Raw genomic sequence first — 25,505 nt, 5'->3', positions numbered from 1 at the left:
AAAATAAGTTTCCTTCCTACTGGAAGGACCTTCAGTGGACTGTCTTATTTTTGCCACATATTCCACATTCCTGGTAACGTAGACCTTTTTCTCCTCCTATGAGTCCAAATTCACCCAGAATTTTTCAAAAATCGAAGAGTCATCTTCTTCTGAAAACGTTTGGCAGAAGCGTTTCTTTGACTTTAAACATGCAGTAGATTTGCTTGCGTTGGTTATTTTTCGTTTAGGTCTGAGTACCTCTTGTGTAACAACGTCATTTCTATTCCTTTGATAACCTTTATACGCTTTACCAGTTAATCTTAATTTCTTAATTTTATTTCTCAGCCATTCAGACGTAAGTGCTTTTCTCTTCCTCCTCCGAGAACTTTCTTCTTCAGCGGAATAATTGTCAACACACTCTATTAAAACATTTTAAGTCGGCTGGAGATCAGTAATAGGAACAGATTGTTCTAGGTTCTCGAGCACCTTGTCGCATAATACTTGGAGCTGATCGTCATTTTGAATAGAAGTGGAAGCCAAATCGTCCGGAATATCGATCTCTATATCATTGAGGGTCTGGCCTATTTGATCTTGATTATGTTTAGCATTCTTGTCGTCAATAAAAGTGGCACAGGAAGCTAGAGTCCTCTTAATTATTATTTGTTATTTCATCAGCCATCTGATATACTTGATTCTGAATTTGTATCACTTGGTTCATATCCGGTTCTTCAGTACTACTTAAAGACTGATTGTCTGCAGCTACATTTGATTTTTCAGTGCAATAATCAATAATTTTCATAGTTCGACTTAACTTATTTGTCTGTAGAAAGGGGAAATTTGTCATAACATTGAGTCATTTTTGTTTTATTTAATTGTAGAAATTTAGGTCAGCTATGTCTTGTAGCAAATACACATGAAAATGAAAAATAAAATAAAAAAGGTTTCTCTACGGGAATTACAGGATAATCTAGTTCAATATTGATATGAGATACTAAAACCAGGGCCGCCGCTACCATGTGTGCCAAGTGTGCAACGCACACGGGCGGCCAACAATAGGGGCGGCCAAAAGCAGTCCACTGATAATAATACTTTTTTAAAACGAAAATAAATTCAAATAATTAAATAGTAATGATTCAGATAATTCTGTGAACTCTAATATTCCAAACAATAATAATTATTCAGTACGTGATATTAAATGCATTTCATTTATTATGTATACTTCTTTTTTTCATCCTAATCTAAAAAAAAATGTCAGAAAATATTATTTATTGTATGAACTGCCGCCCTTTTTCAGGTACAGTCATAAAGCAGTTTCGGGAATACTTTTTAATTCAAAGCGGCTGGCGGCTTTCGGACTTCAGTTATTTGGGATTTCACACGTAGATACTTTCCAAGAATTTAGGCAAGTGGTTGTAAAATTTCTGTTATAATATTGTTCCTATGGTTATGTTTATAGATGGGTTATTATGTCTTATGTTCAGTCTTAGTTGATAATTCGATTTTGTTTCTAAAATATAGTAGTGTACCCGTTTCTTTTGCACAGTAGGTACTGTATTTCGAAGTAACGTCGAGATCAGAGAAATTTTATTCGTATACGCGTTACGGCTACATATTATTTGGAGAAACATTATTTGAAGTGTTTTTGGATTTATTTTGTTAAATTCGCCCGGCTTCGTTCTTAAGTGATAATTTCAAAATGTCCGAAAAAAAAAAGAAAACGACTTTCAGGCTTTCAATGTAGAAAAATAAAAGAGGCAAAACTGAGGGGAAAAAAAAACTTAGCGGTGCACTGGAATCATTTTTGATGAAAAACATACATGAAAATATATAATACTCGGATATAAATTTAGGACCTTCAACTTCAAGCGAAGTCCAAACCATAGAAAAAAGTACGAAACAATTGAATATTCCTGCGGATAGAGACGGAGGATTTGATGACAATAATAGCGATAGTGCGAGTGCTGATTCTGAAACGCCTGAAGCTGAAACCACCAACCAAGACAGAACAATTAATGTTCCAGTTAATCTGGATTGCAGTGTAGGAAGCTCCAGCATATACTTGGTTTCAGATGATCTCGGAAAATGGCCTGCAAATATGAATCCAAGTGATGTTCAATTTGTTGTTGAAAATTTTCCTCAGCAAATTACAAAAATTAAATTCCCCAGAGATACAAATAATAGGAAATTTTCAGAAACTTATTATTATCGCACATTACCTAATCAAGACTAAATTCATGGCCCGTGGTTACTTTACTCATTATCACTAAATAGTGTTTTTTGTGCACCTGTAAACTGTTTTGTTGTGATGAAAGCAGCCGACAACTACTTAGTGGAATTAATGGGGTAAGTGTTGCAAACTGTTAAAAGAATTGCAAAATGATAACACAAGGAATATGAATAGGACTTTAGCAAAATCCCTTAAAAATAAATATTGGAAATTCAAATTCATGTGTTCTGTTGTAGTGTGGCAAGATATTTTAAGTAAAATAAATGTGGTTAGCAAAATCCTTCAAAGTCCAAAATTTGACATAAAATTTTCACTTGATGCACTTGATAATTTAAAAAAATATTTCGTAACCAAACGTTCTGGTTCTTTAATATATTTACGAAAATAATCTTGTATCAACATTTCCCAACTTAACTATAATAGTACGTATATTCCTAAATCTACCTGTTACTGTAGCTACGGGTGAGCGGTCGTTTTTAAAACTTAAGATTATTAAAAACTATTTGCGATCCTCAATGAAGCAAGATAGACTTTCTGCTTTAGCAATGTTATCTATAGAACATGAAGTGTGTGCGACATTGGACATTAAAGATATTGTCAAAAAGTTTTCCGATACGAAAGCCCGAAAAGTGCGTTTCTAGTTTTTTTATGTGTTTATGTTTCTATTCACGGTTTATTCTAATTAATTGGACGTTTAAATTAGGATATTAGGATATACACATTCTGGACGTTGGATCATGGTTATTAAATTCGGATAAAGGACGTTTAAATTAGGATATTAGGATGGGATATTAGGATATACATTAGGATCAACATTAGGATAATATATGGACGTTGGATCATGGAGATTAGTCTAAATGTTCAAGTAAGTATTTATCTATTTACAAATTATTATTGTTATATTATGCATCTTATGCACATTTCTTTGAATAATAGTATGTATCTCTAAAGTGTTGGAAGGGGGGCGGCAAATATTAAGTTGCACACGGGCGGCCAATACCATTTTATACCAAAGGGTATAAAATATTTTTAGGACAATAATTATTTTTAGAACCAGAACCATTCATTTAATTTTTCATAAAGTATTAATAATAATTCATGAATACTGAACATACAATATACCGTATCTCGAGTTTATTTGTATACATTCATTTTCTTTCCATATTTACAATACCCCGTATCGTTGGCTTTGGTAAATATTCAATGTTTTTCTACTAATTTAATCAAACACAAGCATTTTGAAGGTTTAAATGATAATTTCACACAATATTTATTAATAAAAAATCAGTTACTTACCGATTTTTCTCGTATTTCCTGTAATAACGATGACATCTTTATGCAGCTTCACATTCGACCCAGTGGCACACCCAGGAGGGGTTTTGGGGGTTAACCCCCCCCCCCAGGACCCTATTCCGACACTGTTACTCAAACATTTTAAGGACTCAAAATTGGAGGTAACATCATAAAAAAAGTTTCGGTGATCAACCAACCAACCCCCCCCCCCCAACCCGAGAAATTCTAGGTGCGCTACCGATTCGACCATTAAAGCAATGTACGAAATGAACGATACAGGGTATTAGCAGTGGATGCGTAGTGTCTACGATATCGGTTATATATAAGAATAATAATTTGGTGCGTTCTAATGCGTTTACGATACTGGGAATTTGCAGAGAGATGGAAGACACTGCTAGGGACATCTTTGGACAAAAAAATAAAATTTCAAAATTTTGCAGATAGGGGGTATTAGCATTAAGCCATCGATATACATAATAAGGACATGGCAATACTGCAAACGCAATTTTGACGGTTCATTTGTAGCTAACTTAACCGGCACTTTCTATATACTTTTGCCGATTAATATATATTTCAATCAATGGGCAAACGTATATAGAAAGTGCAGGTGAAGTTAGCTGAAAAATTTACTTATATAGACTTTGTCACTAAACAAGACACTCAAAATCCAGTCATTGTTGACTCTGAAAATGTTTATGAACCAGCACTTGATGCAACTCTTCCTGAAAACAATCATAATGTCACTGGGGAGCTTGCAAGCGCTAACGGGACTTGTGTCAAAACTTGTTAGATTTTAAAATTAATATGTATCGGACCGGGTTGTAAATAATAACAACAGTATAGGAAATACTACCGACTTTAGATCAGACAAAACAGCTTAGATTTAAGTGGGATTTATGAAAATCCATTACCTGCTAGTTCGAAAACGAACGTTGTGCGAAATTCTTGTCCAAAATCCTCTGAGAATTTGTCTGATTCATCATAAAATGATGATAAACCAAATCCAAAAAAATCCAGAAAACAACACTTAGTAAGTATGACTGACATCCCTATGAAAACGGTTTTGGAAGACACAAATAAGAAAAAAGAAATTAGGGACTTAAAAGCCAAGCGTAGACTAGAAAAAGTTATACAGGATCCAAAGATCAACCCGAATCTGAAGCTAAAAATGTTGAAGAGTAAAAAAAGTAAACAATTAAAGCTTGAAAATAAATCCCAAATAAAATTGGGCGTATTAAAACGCAAGGCTATAAATAAAGGAAGAAGGTGCCGAAGACAAATTAATTTTGAAGAATCGTCTTTCGAAGAAGATATAGATAAATCAAAAATATGCGATGACAGTTTTGAATTATTTTCCGAAAACACTAAAATATCTTTGGTTTGTGGTGAGTTTGGTGTAAAAACTGAACTATAAAACTACAATAATTTTTAAATATTATATAATTTAAATGGTAAATGAATAATCATAATAACAGGAATAAAAACTAATTTTAATATTTGTTACACACAAACAACTATGATTTTACGCTAAATAAAAAATCATATTTTCAGATTTTATCCGTAGGATATGGAATCCTGCATTTTTAAAGAAAAATAGCCAATTTAGGAAGGAAACTGTGAATAATAAAGTAGTTAGAATCGATATACTATACTATATCGATGGTAGTGAGCCTACTTGAAGAAAGAACAAAAGTAGTAGCAGGCCAACTGCTTCATGTGGGAAAAGAGGAGAAAAGGGCACAACAGAAACATGTCAGAAAAATGGAACTGGCAGAAGACAGGCACTGAAAAGAAATAGATTTATTAGATTTAAAAATTAAATTATGCAAAGAAAAGTTAATAAAAAATTTAAAAAAATTATATGTATATTAATGATCCTCCTGAGGTTTTCCCTTAACACAAAAATATTTTATAGGGACGAATCTTCAACTTAAGGAAGTTCAATAATGTCTTTATTTAACAATTCATCTTCAAAATTGTCTCCACTTTGATTTTTCAATTGAATCATTTCAACTGGACAGCCACTTCCATTGGATAAAATGGGAAACTTTCTCTTCCATACACATCTTGAATTCATTATAAAAATTTTCAGGATGTCTTGGTGAATAATGGACTTGATCTGAATGTGAATTTAAAATATTATCAATAATATAGAATTATCCATACCTGGTTCAAAAAAATATAACTAAGTATTTAAAACATATCCAGGGAGTATCACAAAATAATCAGAATTTAAAATCAATCTTTGATGTATTTAGAGCATTTATTGTAAATTTTAAGAATTTCATGATACACCCTTGATATGATTTGGATACTTAATGATTTATAACTGTTTTTTTTTGCAAGTTGCTGTTTTTGAGAATCACGAGCAGAATCTGATAACCTAGCTAGGTACTATATCCATACCACTCCCTACTTTTCATTCTTATAGCAATCTTATAATACTTGGCAATTCAAAGAAAACCATCCTTTCCTGTTTCAGAAATATTCTTTAATCCATAACACCCATATCTCTTGGAAAATGTTGATTAATTCATTTTTAAACTTTCAAGATGATAAAAACATTCACTTAAATCTAATGACCAGATCAAGTAAAAGATAGGAGTGAAGAAAAAGGTAGAAAACTTTTATAATCTTTTATTAACAAATATTTACTATATATTTTCAAAGCATTAAATAAATAATATTTAGATAAAAAGATATAAGAACGGGTAAATAAACAATTTTTTAATAAAACTAGAGTTTCCTGCCTCGAAATTGTATGTTTTCCTAAAAAAATACATAATCTTATTTTCTGTCTTTATTATAGGATAATAAACTTACCTCTTTTCTATAACTAATTTTTTTTAATTCTCAAATAAAAAACTAGTTAAAAACTCTTAATTGACACACGATTTAAAGATGCAAGTTCAATAATCAAAAACAAAATAATTATTATCCCTAATTCGCGCCAAATCTACACAGGTTGGTGACACTGAATTCACGTCCAATAAATGAGAAAAATAGGACATGTTCTATTTCGTAAATTTCTTCACGGCAAAATTGGATGACAAATTGTGCTTACACACGTCAAATTTGACCTTGAAGCGACTTCATGAATTTATTGTTGCCGTAAAGCCCGCATTAGAAACATGGCTATGCCATTAAATTGTGTTTTTTTATATTTGGAAAAAAGAACATTTTTTTATGTGACTGTATTTATCAGTACTCCAAGACTACATCTACTTTGTAACATACATTTAACCAAATTTTTCTAAATTACAAAAAAGCTCCTCCATTCCAGATCGTAAAAATATTCATTATGAATAATAAAAAATTTATTTTTGTTGCATTAAAATTTATCAAGTAAGCAATTTTATATGTTTAAAAAATAATTGTGTAAAACAAATTTCACACTATTGTAAGCTTTTTCTACAGTGTGGAATTTCGAACGTGTTTTCAAATTACTTGTTTGGCTTAACCGTTTAAAAAATATTGCACTCGTAAAGCTTTCCTCTTCAGTGTGAACTTTCTTTTCTTCATCAAAAGAACTTTTGTCTGAACTGCTTACAATAAATTTCACATTTGAAAGGTTTTTCTTCAGTGTGCTCTTTCAAATTACCTGTGTGACTAAACTCTCTAAAACAAATTTCACACTTGTAAGGCTTTTCTCCAGTGTAAACTTTTAAATGTGTTTTCAAATTACTTGTTTGGCTAAACTGTTTAAAACAAATTTTACACCTGTAAAGCTTATCTCCAGTGTGAACTTTCTTATGTTCATCTAAAGAATTTTTATGTCTGAATTGCTTAAAACAAATTTCACACTTGTAAGGTTTTTCTACACTTGTTGTGGTGTGCACTTTTAAATGTGTTTATAAGTTACCTGTGTGCATTAACTCTTTAAAACAAATTTCACAATTGTAGGGTGTTTCTTAAATGTGCATTTTCAAATGTGTTTTTAAGTTGCCCGTGTGACTAAATTCTTTAAAACAAATTTCACACTTGTAAGGCTTTTCTCCAGTGTGAACTTTCAAATGTATTTTTAAATTACTTGCTTTAATAAATCGTTTAAAACAAATGTCACACTTGTAAGGCTTTTCTCCGGTGTGAACTCTCTTATGTTCATCCAAAGAATTTTTATGTCGCAATTGTTTAAAACAAATTTCACACTTGTAAGGTTTTTCTTCAGTGTGCACTTTTAAATGTTTTTTCAAGTTACCTGTTTGACTAAACTCTTTAAAACAAATTTCACACTTGTAAGGCTTTTCTCCCGTATGAACTTTCGTATGTTCATCTAAGGAACTTTTACGCCCGAATTCTTTAAAACAAATTTCACACTTGTAAGGTTTTTCTTCAGTGTGCACTTTTAAATGTTTTTTCAAGTTACCTGTTTGACTAAACTCTTTAAAACAAATTTCACACTTGTAAGGCTTTTCTCCAGTGTGAACTTTTGCATGTTCATCCAAAGAACATTTATGTCTGAACTGCTTAAAACAAATTTCACACTTGTAAGGTTTTTCTACACTTGTTGTGGTGTGCACTTTCAAATGTGTTTTTAAGTTACCTGTGTGAATTAACTCTTTAAAACAAATTTTACACTTGTAAGGCTTTTCTCCGGTGTTAACTTTCGTATGTTCATCCAAAGAACTTTATGTCTGAACTGCTTGAATTAAAATTTCACAATTGTAGGGTTTTTCTTAAATGTGCAGTTTCAAATGTGTTTTTAAGTTGCCCGTGTGACTAAATTCTTTAAAACAAATTTCACACTTGTAAGGCTTTTCTCCAGTGTGAACTTTCAAATGTGTTTTTAAATTACTTGCTTTACTAAATCGTTTAAAACAAATTTCACACTTGTAAGGCTTTTCTCCAGTGTGAACTCTCTTATGTTCATCCAAAGAATTTTTATGTCTCAATTGTTTAAAACAAATTTCACACTTGTAAGGTTTTTCTTCAGTGTGCACTTTTAAATGCTTTTTCAAGTTACCTGTTTGACTAAACTCTTTAAAACAAATTTCACACTTGTAAGGCTTTTCTCCGGTATGAACTTTCGTATGTTCATCTAAGGAACTTTTACGTCCAAATTTTTTAAAACAAATTTCACACTTGTAAGGTTTTTCTTCAGTGTGCACTTTCAAATGTCTTTTTAAGTTACCTGTGTGACTAAACTCTTTAAAACAAATTTCACACTTGTAAGGCTTTTCTCCAGTGTGAACTTTCGTATGTTCATCCAAAGAACATTTATGTCTGAACTGCTTAAAACAAATTTCACACTTGTAAGGTTTTTCTTTAGTGTGCACTTTCAAATGTGTCTTCAAATTACTTGTTTGACTAAACTGTTTAAAACAAATTTTACACTTGTGAGGCTTTTGTTCAGTGTGTACTTTTAAATTATTTGCTTGACTAAACTGTTTATAACAAATTTTAGTCTTGTGAGGCTTTTGTTCAGAGTGTAGTTTCAAATGTATTTTCAAATTGCTTGCTTGACTAAACTTTTTAAAACAAATTTCACACTTGTAAGGTTTTTCTCCAGTGTGAACTTTCTTATGTTCATCTAAAGAATTCTTATGTCTCAACTGTTTAAAACAAATTTCACACTTGTAAGGTTTTTCTCCAGTGTGCACTTTCAAATGGGTTTTCAAGTTACCGGTTTGATTAAACTCTTTAAAACAAATTTCACACTTGTAAGGCTTTTCTCCAGTGTGCATTTTTATATGTCGTTTAAAAGAACTTGAATGGTTAAATTGTTTAAAACAAATTTTACATTTACGAATAGAATTTTTTAACGTGATTGCTCCAGTGTTTGCACTTGTTTGTTGTTCTGTAGTGCATGCAGGTTCAGTTTTCATTATTTCCATTCCGTTATGAGAAAAACCTAAAATAAAAATAAAAACTATAAAAATTTTTTCATGTAGAAACTACAGAGTAAAATAAAGAGTAATAAAATTTAGTGAGAATGAATACAATAATAAATAAAACTGAAACATACTAAAATGCCAGATACTGACATTCTAGAAAAATATGTTTTTGAGAAAAATAAAATAAAATTGCTAATATACGAGAAAAAGATTGTGTCTACGTCACAGCACTCGCAGCTTTCGCTGTAGAGCGCAATACCAAAGAATATAGACGCTTATAGTTATATATATATATATATATATATATATATATATATATATATATATATATATATTATAATATATATATATATATATATATATATTATAATATATATATATATATATATATATATATATATTATAATATATATATATATATATATATATATATTATAATATATATATATATATATATATATATATATTATAATATATATATATATATATATATATATATATATATATATATATATATATATATATATATATATAGCGTCTATATTCTTTGGCAATACTCTAGTTCTACATTGCGCAGATTTATGGATTATTCAAATAATGAGGAGCAAGCAAAGTTGGGTCAACTGTTTGCAAGAGTTGTGTGTATGCTTATAGAACACCATTTAAAAACTCGGAAAATAAATATTGACAGTTATTCTTTCAAACATTAACGCCAACTATTAAAAACCTTTATGATATTCTCTTCAACAATAAACTTCCAGAGACAGAATATCAAAGCATCGCAGCCAATAAGAACGGATGTGAACGAGATCAAAGAGGAATAAAATAATACAGAGAAAAAATAAGGGGATTTCAAAATTGAAGTGGCAGAACTAGCATAAGAAAATAGTGACATTCGAACGAAAAATGAACTGACGACCGCTGTGATAGTTCAGGTAAAAATAAGTTTCAGTATTAGCTTATTATCGAAATTATTGTCGCATTAAAATAAATATAAAAAATAGTGAGCACCTTTTCATATTTTAAGTGTTTTTACTTAGCTCTAGCTCTGCAAGTTAAAAATGTATAATTGTTATTGAAATACAAATACTGTAAAATATTAACTATTCAAGTAAATTTGCACCTGAGTTATTGAAATGCAAATATTGAAAAATTTGAAAATAGTAATGAATGTAATGTTTGTGATATTTGCAGATCCAGCACATGATATGGAAGAAGAAAATGGGAATGCGGAGCCAGTGATAGAGGATTTAGGGTAAAGACACACACATCAGTTTTAACCGAAGCGTTTAACGCGTCGGTAGCTTCGTGTAAAGACACAGCGTTTCTAACCGAAGCGTTTAACGAGTCGGTAGTGATTTTAAACACGATTTCTGCAGTGTTCGATAGGGTTTTCGAGATAGACGACGTACTGTATTTGTCAGTATTGTACATGCGTTGGATTTACAAGAAAAAACAACAAAAATGTAGAATGTGGATACATCCAATTATCAAAGACAGGGAACAAAAAGGACATTTTCATACGTTGTTTGCTGAAGTAAAACGAGACGATGAAAAATTTTTAACTTTACTAGGATGTCGCGAGATACTTTTGATGAGTTGCTCACAATTTAACAAGAAAGGCTAACAAAGAGAGATACACGTATGAGAAAATCAATAACACCAGAGGAAAAATTGGTAATAACTATCCGGCAAGCAAATAAATTTTATATATAATCTTTATTTTATTAGTATAACGTTAAACAATTATTTTGGTTAATTTATACAATTTTTATCTTATTTATTTACAAAAAACTAAACTGGGACTCGTCAGAAAAATTGGAAATATAATACGATCCAGCTGGTGAAGGTTCTGAATGTGCAATCGTCTGCTGGCTTACTGCATTCTGAGACGTTGTTGGGAATAAGCTAAACGTTGTGACTGAATGGGATACTGGATAGTAGGACAAGTTGGTTGGGTTGGTGGAAGCGATGGTAAATGTGGACTTTGTTGTGGCTCGGCCATACTTGTATATTTAGAAATTGTCTGCATAATTTCTATTCTGCAGTTGATATTTAAGTGTCTCGGTAACGAGGCAAGCAATGGTACTAACGAAAGCGCAAAGTAGTGATTATCATCTTCCGTTGGCTTATTTGACCTTTTTTCATAATTTTCTAGCGAAGCTAGGAGTTTTGCTTCCACAGGGTGTAGTCTTTTCTTACCGATTCTTGTACGATTTACTTTGGATGTGGGTGTTTCGTGGACATGTTGCTTCGTCACAAATTGCAGGGAGGGTTCACCATCGGGAGTTTTAGTAGGCTCCAAAGAATTTATGGTCTGTTTGGGCGCAATTACATCCTTAAGGAATTGTAATCTTTGAGAATAAATATAAGGGGTTTTATAGCGTGTTCCATCTCCTGATTTTCCTTTTCTTTGTTGAATGTCCCTTGAATAATTGTCCCTTATATTCTTCCATTTTTTATGTAATTCATTACCTGTAACAAGAATAAAATTATTTAGAATAATTTTTTTTACCAATTGCAATTTTTTTTAGTTATATGGCTACTGGGTGTTTGTTAGCATTACAATTTTCGTATTGGTGGAACAACTGCTAGTAGTATTATCCAAGAAGTACGTTAGGTAATATGGATCGAATTAGCAGATAAAGTTATGCCTCAATGTTTAACAGAAAAGTGGATTGAAATTGCTAAAGGATTTCAAACATTTGCACAATTTCCCTATTGTATAGTAGCCTTAGATGGAAAGCATATACGGACTAAGCAACCACCAAATAGTGGGTCTATGTATTATAATTATAAACAATACTTTTCTACGGTATTGTTTGCAATGTGTGATGCCAATTATTGCTTCACGTATATAAAGGTAGGATCGTATGGTAAATCAAGTGATGATGGCATATTTAAACATTCAAAACTTTATGAACGGTTATGTGATGGTACGTTAGGACTACCTGCACCATGCGCTATTGATAAAACAAATGAAAAATATCCTTTTGTAATAGTTGGCGATGAGGCATTCCCTTTATCCGAAAATTTGCTTAGGCCATACATATATTAAAGACAGTTTCAATGCTAGATTATCTCTAGCGAGAAGACATATCGAGTGCTGTTTTGGTATATTATTCAACAAGTGGCGTATATTTCACCGGCCTATTGACCTCGATATTGATGTAACTGTAACTCTTGTTAAAGCTGCTTGTGTGTTACATAATTTTATACGAACAAGAGACGGCATGCGATCAAATGACGAGAAATCAGATGAGAATTCAAATTTTGAGAGTCTATCACCAGATACCAGACACAGAGGAAATTTATTAGCGTTATCTGCGAGAGATAAATATGCTCAATATTTTGTAAGTAAACCCGATTAAATAATAATTATGTACGGTAGAATTTGTTTTAAAACGTTTCTTATTAAAAATAAATAATTATTACTTACTTAGCTTTTTCTTTTCCGCAATTGAACTGTTTTCATCGGTAAATAAATATACTATTTCCTTCCAACATTTTCTTCTTAGCACTCTATCATTATACTCACTCTTCCTCATATCCCAAAGTGCTGGTCGATTTTCTACTTCGGTAATAAGTTTTTCTACATTAAATTTTTCTCCAGCCATTTCTAAAATTTAAAAATCGAGACAAAAACGCGCGCGTGTGTGTACAGAGCTATCAAAACACAATAAACTCCCAAAGCCTCTAGTTTTCAAAACAGTTGCGATTCCAGACATCTAACACCAACCGACTCTGTTTTGAAACCGCTTTGGGAAACGAGGCGGTCCGAACCGCTGTGTATGTTTTACACTATTATAATTCAATGCATCGACTCGGGCACAGATGCATTTAACGCTTCGGTTAAAACTGATGTGTGTGTCTTTACACTTATCTGCTAATGCGTTTCCACCACCAAAGCAGACTGGCAAGAAAAGGATTCAGAGGCCAGATAAGTGAAAAAAACCGGGCTAAGATAGCAAGAAATTTAGGTGAAGCTTACATGGACAAAACACAATATTCATGAAGTTCAAAAGTTACAACAACTTGAAAATCATCATTGTAGAATGAAAACTCTTGATATCTCCAACAAATGTTTACAAAATTTAGTTGAAAGCAAAAAAAAGTTTTCTCAGGCATGGTTTGCATAGATAAAAGAGGAAAGAAATCACCCCCGAATAAAATTTCTGAAAGGGCAATTGAAATCATAAATGAGCATATTAATAAATTCCCTATCTATACAAGCCACTACACTAGAAATAAGACTCCGAAGAGTGTAGTTTGAAAATAATGTGCAAACTTTATTGTGATTTCTGTAAGGAGGAAAAACAAGAAGAACCTGTAAAGGAAAGCTTTTATAGGAATATTTTTAATACTCAGTTCAACCTTAGTGTCAAAATGTCAAGTACAAAAACCTGTGACAAATTTCAGATAAAAATAAATTACGGTTTGTCAGAAAGAAAAGCTTTAGCTCAGAGAGAAAAAGACACTTGCGTAAGGCGGAAGTCATAAGAACAGCAAAAGATGAGAGTCAGGATATAAAGCATGCTAGCAAAGTTGGGATCATCTTCAACTTGCAAAAAACTATGCCAAGTCCTAATGTGTTAACTTCTAAAGCATACTATTTAAGGCAACTATGGGCGTATAACTTAGGGATCCATAACCTACAGACTGGAACGACCCATTTCTTTATGTGGCACGAAGGTCAGGCGTCACGTGGATGTCAGGAAAATATCACCTTGTCTCCTAAAATATATCAGAAGCCTTCCTCCATCTGTGAACCACATAACTGCATTTTAGCGACAATTGTGTAGGCCAAAACACGAGTCATATGACAGTCAAATTTTGGCTCTACATTGTAAGAAACACTAATATTCAAACAGTAGAACATCACTTTTTTATAAGTGGCCATTCTTATAATGTGTGTGACCAAGACTTTGATTTGATAGAGTTTAGAAAGAAAAGAACTAAAAAGGACCTGTATGGACCTCAACATTAGATGGAGCTGGTAACTTCTATAAGTAGAAAATTCTTTACAGTGCAGATGAAAATGACGATTTTTTAGACTTCCAAATACTTGCACCATACTTCAAGAAGAGCGTAAGCGGAATACAGAGTATGCAATGGTTATATTTTCAGAAGGACAAATATTTCACCCTGTTTTACAAGAAAACAGCTGGAGGTAACATAGAAGAGTTTGGTGAGCTATCTATGAAACACACTCGAACTGGCAAAAATTCTGTCCTTCTGCCAGATTTCTTGCCAGTATCAATTGACAGAAGACTTGCCTCTCTTTAAGCAGCTAAATATTCAAATCTTCAACAGTTACTCAACTAAGAGATAGAAGAAAACAAAAAATAAATGGTATAACCAAGAGTGCCATAATATATAACTAGGAATGTAAAAAATAACAGCAAAAAATATGCAAGCAGAAAAGAGATTGGTAAGTGACTATTTGACTTGAGTTACTTAGGTAGAACAGTCAAAACTAGACCAATAAAAAATAACAAAAAATAAAAATAACAAAATGCACTTATAATCTACTTAAAATAAATTTGATAACAACATTTTATCTCTTATTTCTATTACCATCAAAAAAAATTTCACTAGTACTTTTAATATGTTCTTATAGTACATTTGAATACATTTTTAATACATTAACCAAATCAACTGGGAAATTTAGGATCTATTGACCAATTATTACTACCAGACTCTAGCAGCTGAAACTCCATGTATGAGATTTGTAATTCTGTATTTGTGTGTAGATAATAATACTGTTTTATTAACATAATAATTTTATTTTTGGTTATTAGGTATTATTTAAATTGTTCAATTTATACTTTCATACATTTATTGTTCCAAATATAATTTCTTATTTCAAAATGATCTACTGAAATATACTCATTTTTGCTGAAAGTATTTACCAATTTTCGAACAGAAATTTACGATAAATTATTATTATAATTTTTTCCAAAGAAACAATATTTATAAAATATGGCAAAATTAAATAAAATAAGTGTGCAATAGGAATAGGCAACTTACCATGAATAAAATATTAAAATTTCTGAAACAGGTGACTTATTTTAAATGAGACTTTATCACAAACTAAGTTGTAGCCTATATTATCTCTTATATCTTCTATTATATTATTATATTCTACTCTATCTATTATATTAAGTGTAGGAAAAATTATCAATTATAGATTAAATGAAAGCTATACACCCTAAATGCCCTAAACTGAGTATTGCCCCAATTATGTTATCCCTGGATATTTTTTTTACTTCTCTCACCTGAGTTGTCTTCAGCAGATTCATTAATCAAGTCTTCAAAATGTGAGGATGTAGATAACTGGCTTTCTTGACTAACTTCAGCAAACTCTTCTTTAATTCTAGGTTTTAGTTCCATTTCTAATAAATACCAATTCGATCACATTATTTACCATTAATTTTTACTAATAAATACTTGTCTTACCTGAGTTATATTTTGATTCATTTTTGAAGTGTTCTATTGATATGGATAGTTGACTCTCTATATCTTTTTGGTTATATTCAACAAGTTCTTCCTTAATTTCAACTTTAAATTCCATAGCCGACATTTAAACTTTAAACTGAATAAATATATTGGAAATATGGAAATGTAAAACTTTTCACATTTTTTGGTCCCAGTTCCCAGTGAAGATAGCCTCAAATTGTCAAATTAGCTGTCACAATTAAGTTTCAAAGAACGAAATATTGCGTTGGCAGTGTTGCCATGTCCTTATAATATATATCTTATATGCTTCAAATACAAAGAGATAAAGCTTTTAAAATGTACATTTTTGTCATATTATTTTATGGATTCTGCAATTTTATACCTCATATAAAACATTAATGAATTAATAATTGTGTCGTTTTATATTAATTTTGCACGGCTAATAGATGCTATTTTGGGCTTAATCTCCTTTTTAAATCTACAGTTATATCAAGAAATACAAAAGTAAAACTCTACAAAACAATAATACGCCCAGTCCTAACATATGGTTCAGAAACCTGGACTTTAACAACAAGCAATGAAAACATGTTAGGATGTTTCGAAAGAAAAATACTAAGGCGAATCTACGGAGCGGTAAATGAAAATGGTGTCTGGAGAAGACGATACAACTTCGAACTTTATAGAATATACCAGGAACCAGATATCGTAAAACACATTAAGATAGGACGTCTGAGGTGGGTAGGCCATGTAATGCGGATGGAGCAAAGCGACCCAGCTATAAAACCGGTTCTTGATAGACCTATTGGTCAAAGAAGAAGAGGAAGACCCAGAACAAGATTCCTAGATAACATAGATCAAGATATGAGAAATATGGAAATACGTGCTTGGTGGAGGAAGGCGATGAATAGGGACGACTGGAAAAAATTCTTGGGGAGGCTAGGACCCACACAGGGTTGTAAAGCCAAAACGATGATGATATTTGATATTAATTGCAATTAATTATTAGAAAATTTTTTTGGTAATAATTGCCCTTTGATAGGTTAGCCGATAGATTTGGCAATAGAGACAAAACCCTCAAACCACCAGTTGCCAGATTGCAACGGATGTCTTTTTAACTTTATTATTTATACTGATAACACCACAGACCATACAGAGTATGTATGGTCTGTGGAATATAAATAGGTACCTATATGTTTGGTTGCCTACACCACAGGTCACTGCCATTCACAGAGCGTTAAATGTGGTTAAATTAATTTATACAAGCAATGTATGTTGTGTTGCATATAATAAAATCGTTCATTAATAGAAAATCATTCATTAATAGGAGTCATTAATCAATGATTTTGAGGGTGTTAAAATTACTCATAAATGGATGGTCGACGGAAAAAGTTATTTAATGGTGGTAGATTATTACAGTAAATATTCAGAAATTTGTCTGTTGAATGATACAGCCAGTTCAACTATAGTTACACATTTAAAATCGATACTTGCTCGTCATGGAATACCAAAAATCTTTTACTCCGATGGTGAACCACAATATATAGCCAATGAATTTGTTAAATTTTGCCAAGAATGGGAATTTAAAAGCATAAAGTCAAGCCCAGAAAATCATAGATCTAATGGTCTAAGTGAAAGATATATTCAAACCTACAAAAAAGCGTTAAGAAAATCTCATAAAGATGGTAAAAATACATATTTAACATTGCTACAACTTAGAAATATACCAATTAATTCAAATTTACCATCACCATCTCAACTTTTAATGTCACGAGTACTTAAAACTCAGATTACCACTACTGACAAAATTCTAAACCAATTTATATAATGCTAAAATAGTGATCAGTAATTTTCAGAAACGACAAAACATTCAATAAGCTTATTATGATAGAGGTACAATAGATAAAAGCGAATTGAGAGAAGGTCTTATTACACATAAATTAAGAGTTAAAACCTACTTCATTAAATTAAGAGATTCTGGATCAGAAATTGCAAGTAATAAACAATTTTTAGTTCTCATTCCTTCAACTTCTGATGATGAACATACAGATAACGAATCTAAAACTAGTGAGTCACAAAATCTTGAAATTATCTCTGATAATCATTCTGATCATCAGTCTCCAATAAACTTACCTCCACAAACCTCTTCAGGTCGAATTGTTAAAAAACCTGATAAATTCGATTTATAAGTAATTTTATTATAAAATAAAGGGGATAAAGGATGTATGATACAATTGAGGAAATTCATAAATGATAATTTGAAGAAATTTATCTTTATTTGGTCATTTTAAAAAGAGGGTGATGTGATGTATATAAATAAGTAAATATTCGGAACGCACTCAGGTTGGTAACATTGTAAGAGTGACGAGACGGACAGGTGCAAGGAAGAGGAAATAAAACTATAGCTATAGAATCTAGACACGATAGATACAAGTTGTTTCATTAGCACCTCTCTCCAGAGTTAACCTATCCTATAAGCCCGACCACGTGTCATTACACACTATATCATTACACATTCAACCAGATCGCCGCGATTTAACGGGAGACAAACAAGTCAGTCTGCAGTAGTACGATGAGTTTGGGTCGTAAATTTCATCGTGTGTATTGTGATAACGGCAAAATCGTATGACTGCAAAAAAAATCATTTGCTGGTAAATTTCCAAAATGGCTTATAGCGAGAAGTTTTTAAGAGATTTTTTTTTTTTCATTTATAAAGAACAAGAGTGCCTTTGGAAAATACAATCGACATCATATCATGATAAAAACCGCTAGAAAAGAAGCTGTGGATATTTTGGTTGCTAAATTTTAAGAAGTGAAAGCGGATGCTTTAAAGAACTGCAGCAAATCAGATACAGGATTGGAGAAAATTTATTAACGAAATTTATGGTATTTTCAATTGTTATCTTTTTTGGGCGGTCAAGATTTACCAAGAACATAGAACATCTGTCTCTAATATAAATAAATGAAAGAGATATATTCATATAGCTTTATTTTGCCAGATTACAGCTTCTTTATTATTAAAATACTCCATAAAATTGTTTCTCGTGACCTTTCCAATCTGTGACAAACTTTTGTTGCACGAACTTTGTTGTAGATCGACCAAATCATTTGAGATAGCTCGAAGACCTACTGTAACTGTTCCAGATTCGTGATGTTCATGATCCGAGTGCTCAGTAGGAGTATATACTTGCGGACATTTTGTTCTCAACAGATTGTGTAAGTGGCTGCTTATTATAGTGATAAATTGATTGAGAAAATATAATCATGTTTTAAATTTTTAGATAACTGATCACGAAAGCAGTCGCACTGAATCAGTACTTTCACCGTCAGGTGAAGAAAATGAAGACTCTCAAATATCTGAACCTTCTGTCATATTAGCAGATACTTCCACTTATAGTAAAACACCATCGCAAGAAACGTGGGCGAAAATCAGATCCTAGGGATGATCTTTTGATTACAATTAATGAGCAGTTAAACCATCGAGCAAAAAGACAAAAGAGGGAATGTAAAGGTAGTGGGGGCAAAAATATTGTTAGACAGGAAGTGCCATCTTGAGAGGCCAAATTAAACAAGGAAAGAGAGTCTTTCCTTGTTTAAGAAATCAAATTTAGTTGGGTTATGTTATTATTTGTCCCAACTGTCACATGAAATCTTATTTATATTGAAGTTTTTTAACAATTGCTTCACATTTTAGACTGTTATTGTTAATATTTAATTAAAATTTTCTCGTCTAAGACACATTCTGAAAACTATTTTATAGCTACTGTGTGCTAAGTGTCGGAAAATTTAAATTTGGCGCATTGGCATTTCCGGATATGTCCGCCATCAGAGGCCACTTTTTTGGTCGCCTTTTCATAACGATTAGATTCCCTCTTTTGTCTTTTTGCTCGATGAGTTAAACCGATCTAAAGCAGATGGGTATGAAAAGGATAGATTTACGGTTTCTGGAGAAAATATAGAAAATGAAGGTTTCTTCCAACAGATCAATGAATTATGACTGAAAAATTAATTAATGACGTTTTATTAGAAGCAGAGTGCAACAACTTAAACAGACAAAAGAGATTACAACCACCTTCAACTATCGCCAGTTTACCTAACATTTCCCACAGAACATTCAACGATAATCGCACAGTTACTGCTGGTTTAGTCGGCATATATGCCAAAGTACATCTAATGATACAAACACAGCTAATAGTTACACAGATCTCCGACAAACTCAGTACGATCGCAGTTATTCAGTTTTCTGCATCAGAATTCTTGCAAACCTTTACTGATAATAATAATCATTGATTCTTTAATTGTCAATAATGTTATAAAACATTTAACTAGATCATGTTTTAAAATTGTTATGTTTTTACAAGTATAATGGGTTTTGTTGCTTTCTGTATTTTTTAAAGAAGACTTTCTTGAGTTTGTATTTATTATAAGATATTGTTTTATTTGGTATTAAACGTATATCATAGTTTTTGCCTGTCTCTCATATATTTTATTAGCTTTAGGTAATCCTTTACAAAAACTGTGTAGACTACAGCGGAAAACTTTAAATCCTCGTAGCTTCTTCCCGTTGATAAAAATCCGTTTAAAAGTGAAACCCACTTAGGTATATTAAGCCATTTTAACGTCGAATGACATATATTTATTTTAGTAATATAAATACTTGGGGGATAAAGGGGTAGAAAGCGAAAACATGGAGTTGATTCCAGTTTACTCCAATTAGACTCTTCTACTCAAATCCGACTCTCGCCTTCACGCTAGTGTCCCGTGTAAACCGAGCAACCCAAATGGAGTTTTGGTATCCAACCCGGGTGGAATGTTGGGTCGGAAACTGACGAGAGCAGGTGAAATGGCCTCCCAAAATGGGGTTTGGAGTTGAGTTAACTACTCAACCCTGTAAAAACCCTTTTGTGACAAAGGAAGAATCCGGACCGCCTAACTTACGACGAACTCGCAAACAAAATAAGGATAATGATTTAAAAATTTGCACGTGGAGAACAGTGAAGAACCAACAAGAGAAGAAATGTCAAATGCCATCCTAAATGTCAAAGATAATAAAGCCCCAGGAATCGATGAAATCTGTTCGGAAATGTATAAAAAAGAAGGCGATCAACTTTTTGCAGTAATCCATAAACTAATAGTACTTAGCTATATGGCAGAATGAATTGGTACCAGAAGAGTGGCTAAAGGGAATAATATATCCGTTGCATAAAAAGGGCCATCAACTGGAGTGTAAGAACTATAGAGGCATTACTCTGTTAGCATCTGCGCATAAAATCTTCGGCAATGTATTGTTTGAAACACTGAAACATTTTACAAAGGATATTGTTGGTCAATATCAATTCGGATTTACTGCTGGAAAATCAACTATACATCAAATTCTAGTACTTAGCAGATTCTAGAGAAGTCACTAGAATATAACATAGATACACACCATCGCTTCGTCGAGCAGCCTATGACAATGTGAAAGGAAATGAATTGTATAATTTAATGATAGACTTTGGGATCTCACCCAAGTTAGTTAAGTTGATCCAACTAAAAATGCAAAACGTAAGCTCATGCGTTAGAATTGAAGTAGATAACTCTACGTTCTTTGATATTAATAATGGTCTAAGGAGGGCAACACGCTGGCGTGTCTCCTCTTTAATGTTGCCTTCTAAATCCTAAATTCTTGCATTCGCTGATGATATAGTTATAGTGGGCAGAAGTATGAGAGACATACTGCAGTGTTTTACAAGCCTTGCGGACGTGGCAAGTGAATTAGGACTTGTGGTAAACGAGGAAAAAACCAAATATATGTTGGTTTCTAAAAACTCCCGAAATATCCAACAGAGAATTCAAATTAACAACCATATCTTTGAGCAAGGCAAAGAATTCACTCATCTTGGATCGCTAGTAAACGCAACAAACACGACAAGCGACGAAATAAAAAGACGCATAGCAATAGCAAAAGTAAAGCTCAATATATACAAGACCTCAATAAGACCGATTTTGATATATGGGGCTGAAACGTGGACCTTATCTTAAAATAATGAAAGACTTCTTTGGTATTTTTAAGAGAAAAAGAGAAAAATTCTTAGTAAGATTTTTAGGGCCGTAAAATAAAATGGGCTGTGGCTGATATACAACTTTGAAATATATCAGTTATACACCGATCCAGATATTGTGAAATTTGTTAAAGTGCAGAGACTTGGATGTGCTGGGCACATTGCTAGGATGTCCCAGCCATGATTGACAGTCTTTCTTGTGGTGTTATTGAAGAACGCATAACTGTATTCTGCTTCTGAATAAGAGGTGTTATGGCTGATAACAATTCAACGTAAGTAGATTCATCCATTCGAAGGTAATTTCTCCAATCATCTCGATAAAATCGCAATTCTTCTAATAAATGTACGTGACGTCAAAATGTACAATGACTGTATGTCTTTTCAGCAACCAATCTTTGTGTTACCACAATCTACGTTTCTTTTTTTTTCGTTAATTTTCGGTCATACAAAGAGCAAAAGCTGCCAAAAGTATATCGTTATCTGACATGTTTTTGATTTGAAAGTAAAACTCTTACTACAAAATCGGTACGTGTGTGTTCCCATCCGATTTTTAGCATTATTGTACTGCAATTGCATTCGACGAAATCGTACTGCGCCGTTGGAACGTGAGTGGCGGTTTTTAAAGCAAGTAGGTATAACTGAACGTGTAATTCACACGCTTAAATCTTTACTGTGGAAACAATTCAGCATACCGTGATCCTACAACATGTAAAGTACATGAGTAAAATTTAAAGTTCATCCCAGCTTTCTACCACTACAGACCCAACAAAATTTAAAAAAGGGGGCCATGTATGTATCAGCAAGCGCCGCGCCGTCATGTGTTCAGGAAAGAATTTACTCGAAATTTGACTACTGAGGTATTTAAACTCAAGACAATTAGGTTGATCAATCCAACTACTTGCATCCTAGAAGATGAAGATAAAGAAGAAATTCAAGGTGGCTTTTACTCTGAAGAATTGCAGAAGGTAAAGAGTCTCTAGCTTTATTTAGATTACTTCGTTATTTCCAATGTGCTTCCAACCTCTTCGCCATCGTTCTATTAATTTTTGGTTTTCATCTCTCTTGGTTCTATATTTTTCTTGAGAATTTACCGTCTCACCTGCATACAGTACTATCGATGTGATAGCTTTAGTATATATTATTCTATATATTTTTACATTAATAATTTAAATCGCTTTCCAGCACCTTTGCTATCTTCGGTCATTTGTTTTGTGCTTCCAGATTTTCATCATTTTTGTAACGGACGGAGTAACTATTATTAAGACAGAGTCTTATTTATTAATTACAAAATTTTACTTAATGTATGATTCGATCTTATTTAGCTTACTAAATCCTTATAATAACTACTAACAGTAAAACATACGGTAATAATAATATTTATGGCTCCTTTTATTTATTTAAAAATAAAATGTATAAAAATAATAGCTGCAATCACTGTATAATAATTACATGTAAAACTCAAAGTCCCACTCAATGGAAAATGCTCCAAAATACTATAAATCTTATCACTATTAATTACTGACCACTGAAGATTATGTTCAATAATTTTTAATGATCGTATACTTCGGTTATCTTGGAATTCTTCATTATTAGTCACAATATTTTTCAGCTAAAAAAGATTTCAGTGATATTAAGATAAAATGAAGCAAAATAAAAATTAATTATAAATATCTCTTTTCCTCTACGATTATTTTATACGGCTATCTTTGCAAATTAACAAATTAGAGAATTTGTGCTTTTAAAAATCAAGGTAAAGTTTAGAAAAATCAGGGGGTTGAAAGGATCAAATCAATACATCCAATTTTGCTACTCGGTGGTTGTGGGTGTCGCTGCTTTGGGTTTTGTTGGTCTGTAATCAGTAGGTACATTCGAAATCTAAGATTGTTTCTTCGGCTTCTTCCTTTTCGTCATATTCATGGAAATTTTTCATTCAGACATTACATGATCAGCTTCACTGAGCAGTATTTCTTCACTTGATCTTATATTTAACCTTATTTTGTCAAAACTGAGAAGACGTAACAGTACATAAAATATATGAAAAACGGATAAAAAAGACTTAGATGTCTTTATTAAAAAATACTGATACATAAAAAGGGCCAAACAGTTAAATAACCCCGAAAGAATACAAATTGCTATAAAAAGGGCTCCTTTGTGAAAGACATCTATAGAAAAATTCGTGTTGCAATATAAATAAAGCAATGGCTGGAACGATCTTAGAAAACCCAAAAGTATATATAAAATATAGAGGAAAGAACCAACCAGTTAAATATACAGAATGATACAAAAACGTGGTCATAAATTAAATCACATATTCTGGGACCAAAAATTGTTCGATTGAACTTAACTCATCTTAGTACAAATGAGCACATGAAAAAAGTTACAGCCCTTTGAAGTTACAAAATAAAAATTGATTTTTCCAATGTATCGAAAACTGTTAGAGATTTTATATTAAAAATGGACATGTGGCTTTCTTATGGTAGAAACATCTTGAAAAAATAACAGTGAAATTTGTACACCCCATAAAAATTTTATGGGGATTTTATTCCCTTAAAGACCCTCAAAATGTTTAAGTACATTCCAATTAAATTATGATTGTGGTACCATCAGTTAAACAAAATGTTTTTAAAACTTTTTCGCCTCTTAGTACTTTTACAATAAGTCAGTTTTTATCGAGATGCAGCTTCTTTTTTGATATGTTTAAAAATTTCTGAGTACCTACCTAACAAAATGTAAATTATTAATGAATTATCATATTATTACCAGGTCTTTATAATCTTATTTAACCATTTACAAATAGGTGGTGGATTTTACAAATGTTCAAAATGACATCCATTTTCTTGAATACACATTCGACTTCTTCTTCTTCAGTGCCTTATCCGGTCCGGATGTTGGCGATCATCAAGGCTATCATGGTTTTGTTGACTGCTCTGCGAAACAGCTCCGCTGAGGTCATCCCAAACCATTGTCGGAGATTTTTCAACCACGAGATACGACGGCGTCCCGGTCCTCTTCTGCCAAATACTTTACCCTGCATAACAAGTTGAAGAATTCGATATTTTTCTTCGTTCCGCATCACGTGGCCGAGGTACTCAAGCTTGCGTTGTTTAATCAAATTAAGCACACATTCGACATCGTTTTAAAAAGGAAAATTAAATATTTTGGAAAATCATGGGCTTCTGACGAAACAATTTGCAACTTCCATGATTCTATATCTTAGTTGTTGTTTATTCATAATTGCTATAGAATATAAGTACCCTTTCATAACACCCCAGAAGCAAAAGTCAATTGGGTTAAGATCTGCACCTATTTGTGGCCAAGAAATAAGCGCAACAGGGCCCCTTACAATCCAACGCCCAGGATACTGACCGAAAAGATATTCTCTGATTTTATTATGGCAGTGCGCTGGAGCGCCATCCTGTAAAAACTACATATTTTTCCTGACTTTGGTAACACGTTTTGTAGAAAGTGTAAATAATTTTCACGATTTAAATTGCTTGGAAGAAATACTGATTCTATTAGGCTATTATCCACAATTCCTGTCCAAATATTGACTTTAAAAGTTCTTTGGTGATGAGACTTCTTTTGCGTAGGGGTTTTCTTTGGTCCAGATGTGCGTGTTATGGTGGTTCGTAATGCCATTTCTGTTAAACGTAGCTTCGTCGTTAAACAAAATAT

At 32.2% G+C, this 25,505-nt stretch overlaps 2 protein-coding genes across 4 annotated transcripts in view; both read right to left on the bottom strand.

The window, feature by feature from the left end:
- Window positions 1–5,368: 5,368 nt before the first annotated feature.
- LOC140431931 (uncharacterized) lies at window positions 5,369–16,010 on the bottom strand. Of its 2 annotated transcripts, XR_011949738.1 has the most exons (6): window positions 15,793–16,010; window positions 15,612–15,728; window positions 12,773–12,952; window positions 11,536–11,808; window positions 6,323–9,350; window positions 5,369–6,268 (listed from the first exon to the last, which is right to left on the bottom strand). XR_011949738.1 is itself a non-coding variant. In XM_072519800.1 (5 exons), the coding sequence occupies exons 1-5, from the start codon at window positions 15,914–15,916 to the stop codon at window positions 8,176–8,178; spliced, it is 1,869 nt and encodes a 622-aa protein (XP_072375901.1). In that variant the 5' UTR covers window positions 15,917–16,010; the 3' UTR covers window positions 5,370–8,175. The 2 variants fall into 2 exon arrangements, 1 of the variants encoding a protein (XP_072375901.1); XM_072519800.1 differs by having other exon boundaries at window positions 5,370–9,350.
- A 7,191-nt stretch (window positions 16,011–23,201) lies between these two features.
- LOC140431921 (aminopeptidase N-like) overlaps window positions 23,202–25,505 on the bottom strand; it is an 89,507-nt gene continuing 87,203 nt past the window's right edge. For both annotated transcript variants that reach the window (XM_072519792.1, XM_072519796.1), the window contains exon 14: window positions 23,202–23,439. In XM_072519792.1, the coding sequence (XP_072375893.1) occupies window positions 23,224–23,439 (216 nt within the window). In that variant the 3' untranslated portion in view covers window positions 23,202–23,223. The remainder of the gene's footprint in view (window positions 23,440–25,505) is intronic.

Source organism: Diabrotica undecimpunctata, chromosome 1, assembly GCF_040954645.1.
Source record: "Diabrotica undecimpunctata isolate CICGRU chromosome 1, icDiaUnde3, whole genome shotgun sequence".
NCBI classification, from domain to species: domain Eukaryota; kingdom Metazoa; phylum Arthropoda; class Insecta; order Coleoptera; family Chrysomelidae; genus Diabrotica; species Diabrotica undecimpunctata.
Note: the sequence above shows the minus strand (reverse complement) of the source record. Positions and strands in the feature narration are given on the sequence as shown.

Bases quoted from the DNA above. Each gene is read 5' to 3' on its own strand.
- LOC140431931 (XM_072519800.1), bottom strand. From the start codon at position 15,916: ATGTCGGCTATGGAATTTAAAGTTGAAATTAAGGAAGAACTTGTTGAA. The intron at 12,953-15,611 runs GTGAGAGAAGTA...TTTAAATTTTAG, and splicing joins ATCTGCTGAAGACAACTCAG to AAATGGCTGGAGAAAAATTT. The intron at 11,809-12,772 runs GTAAGTAATAAT...TTCTTGTTACAG, and splicing joins TGCGGAAAAGAAAAAGCTAA to GTAATGAATTACATAAAAAA.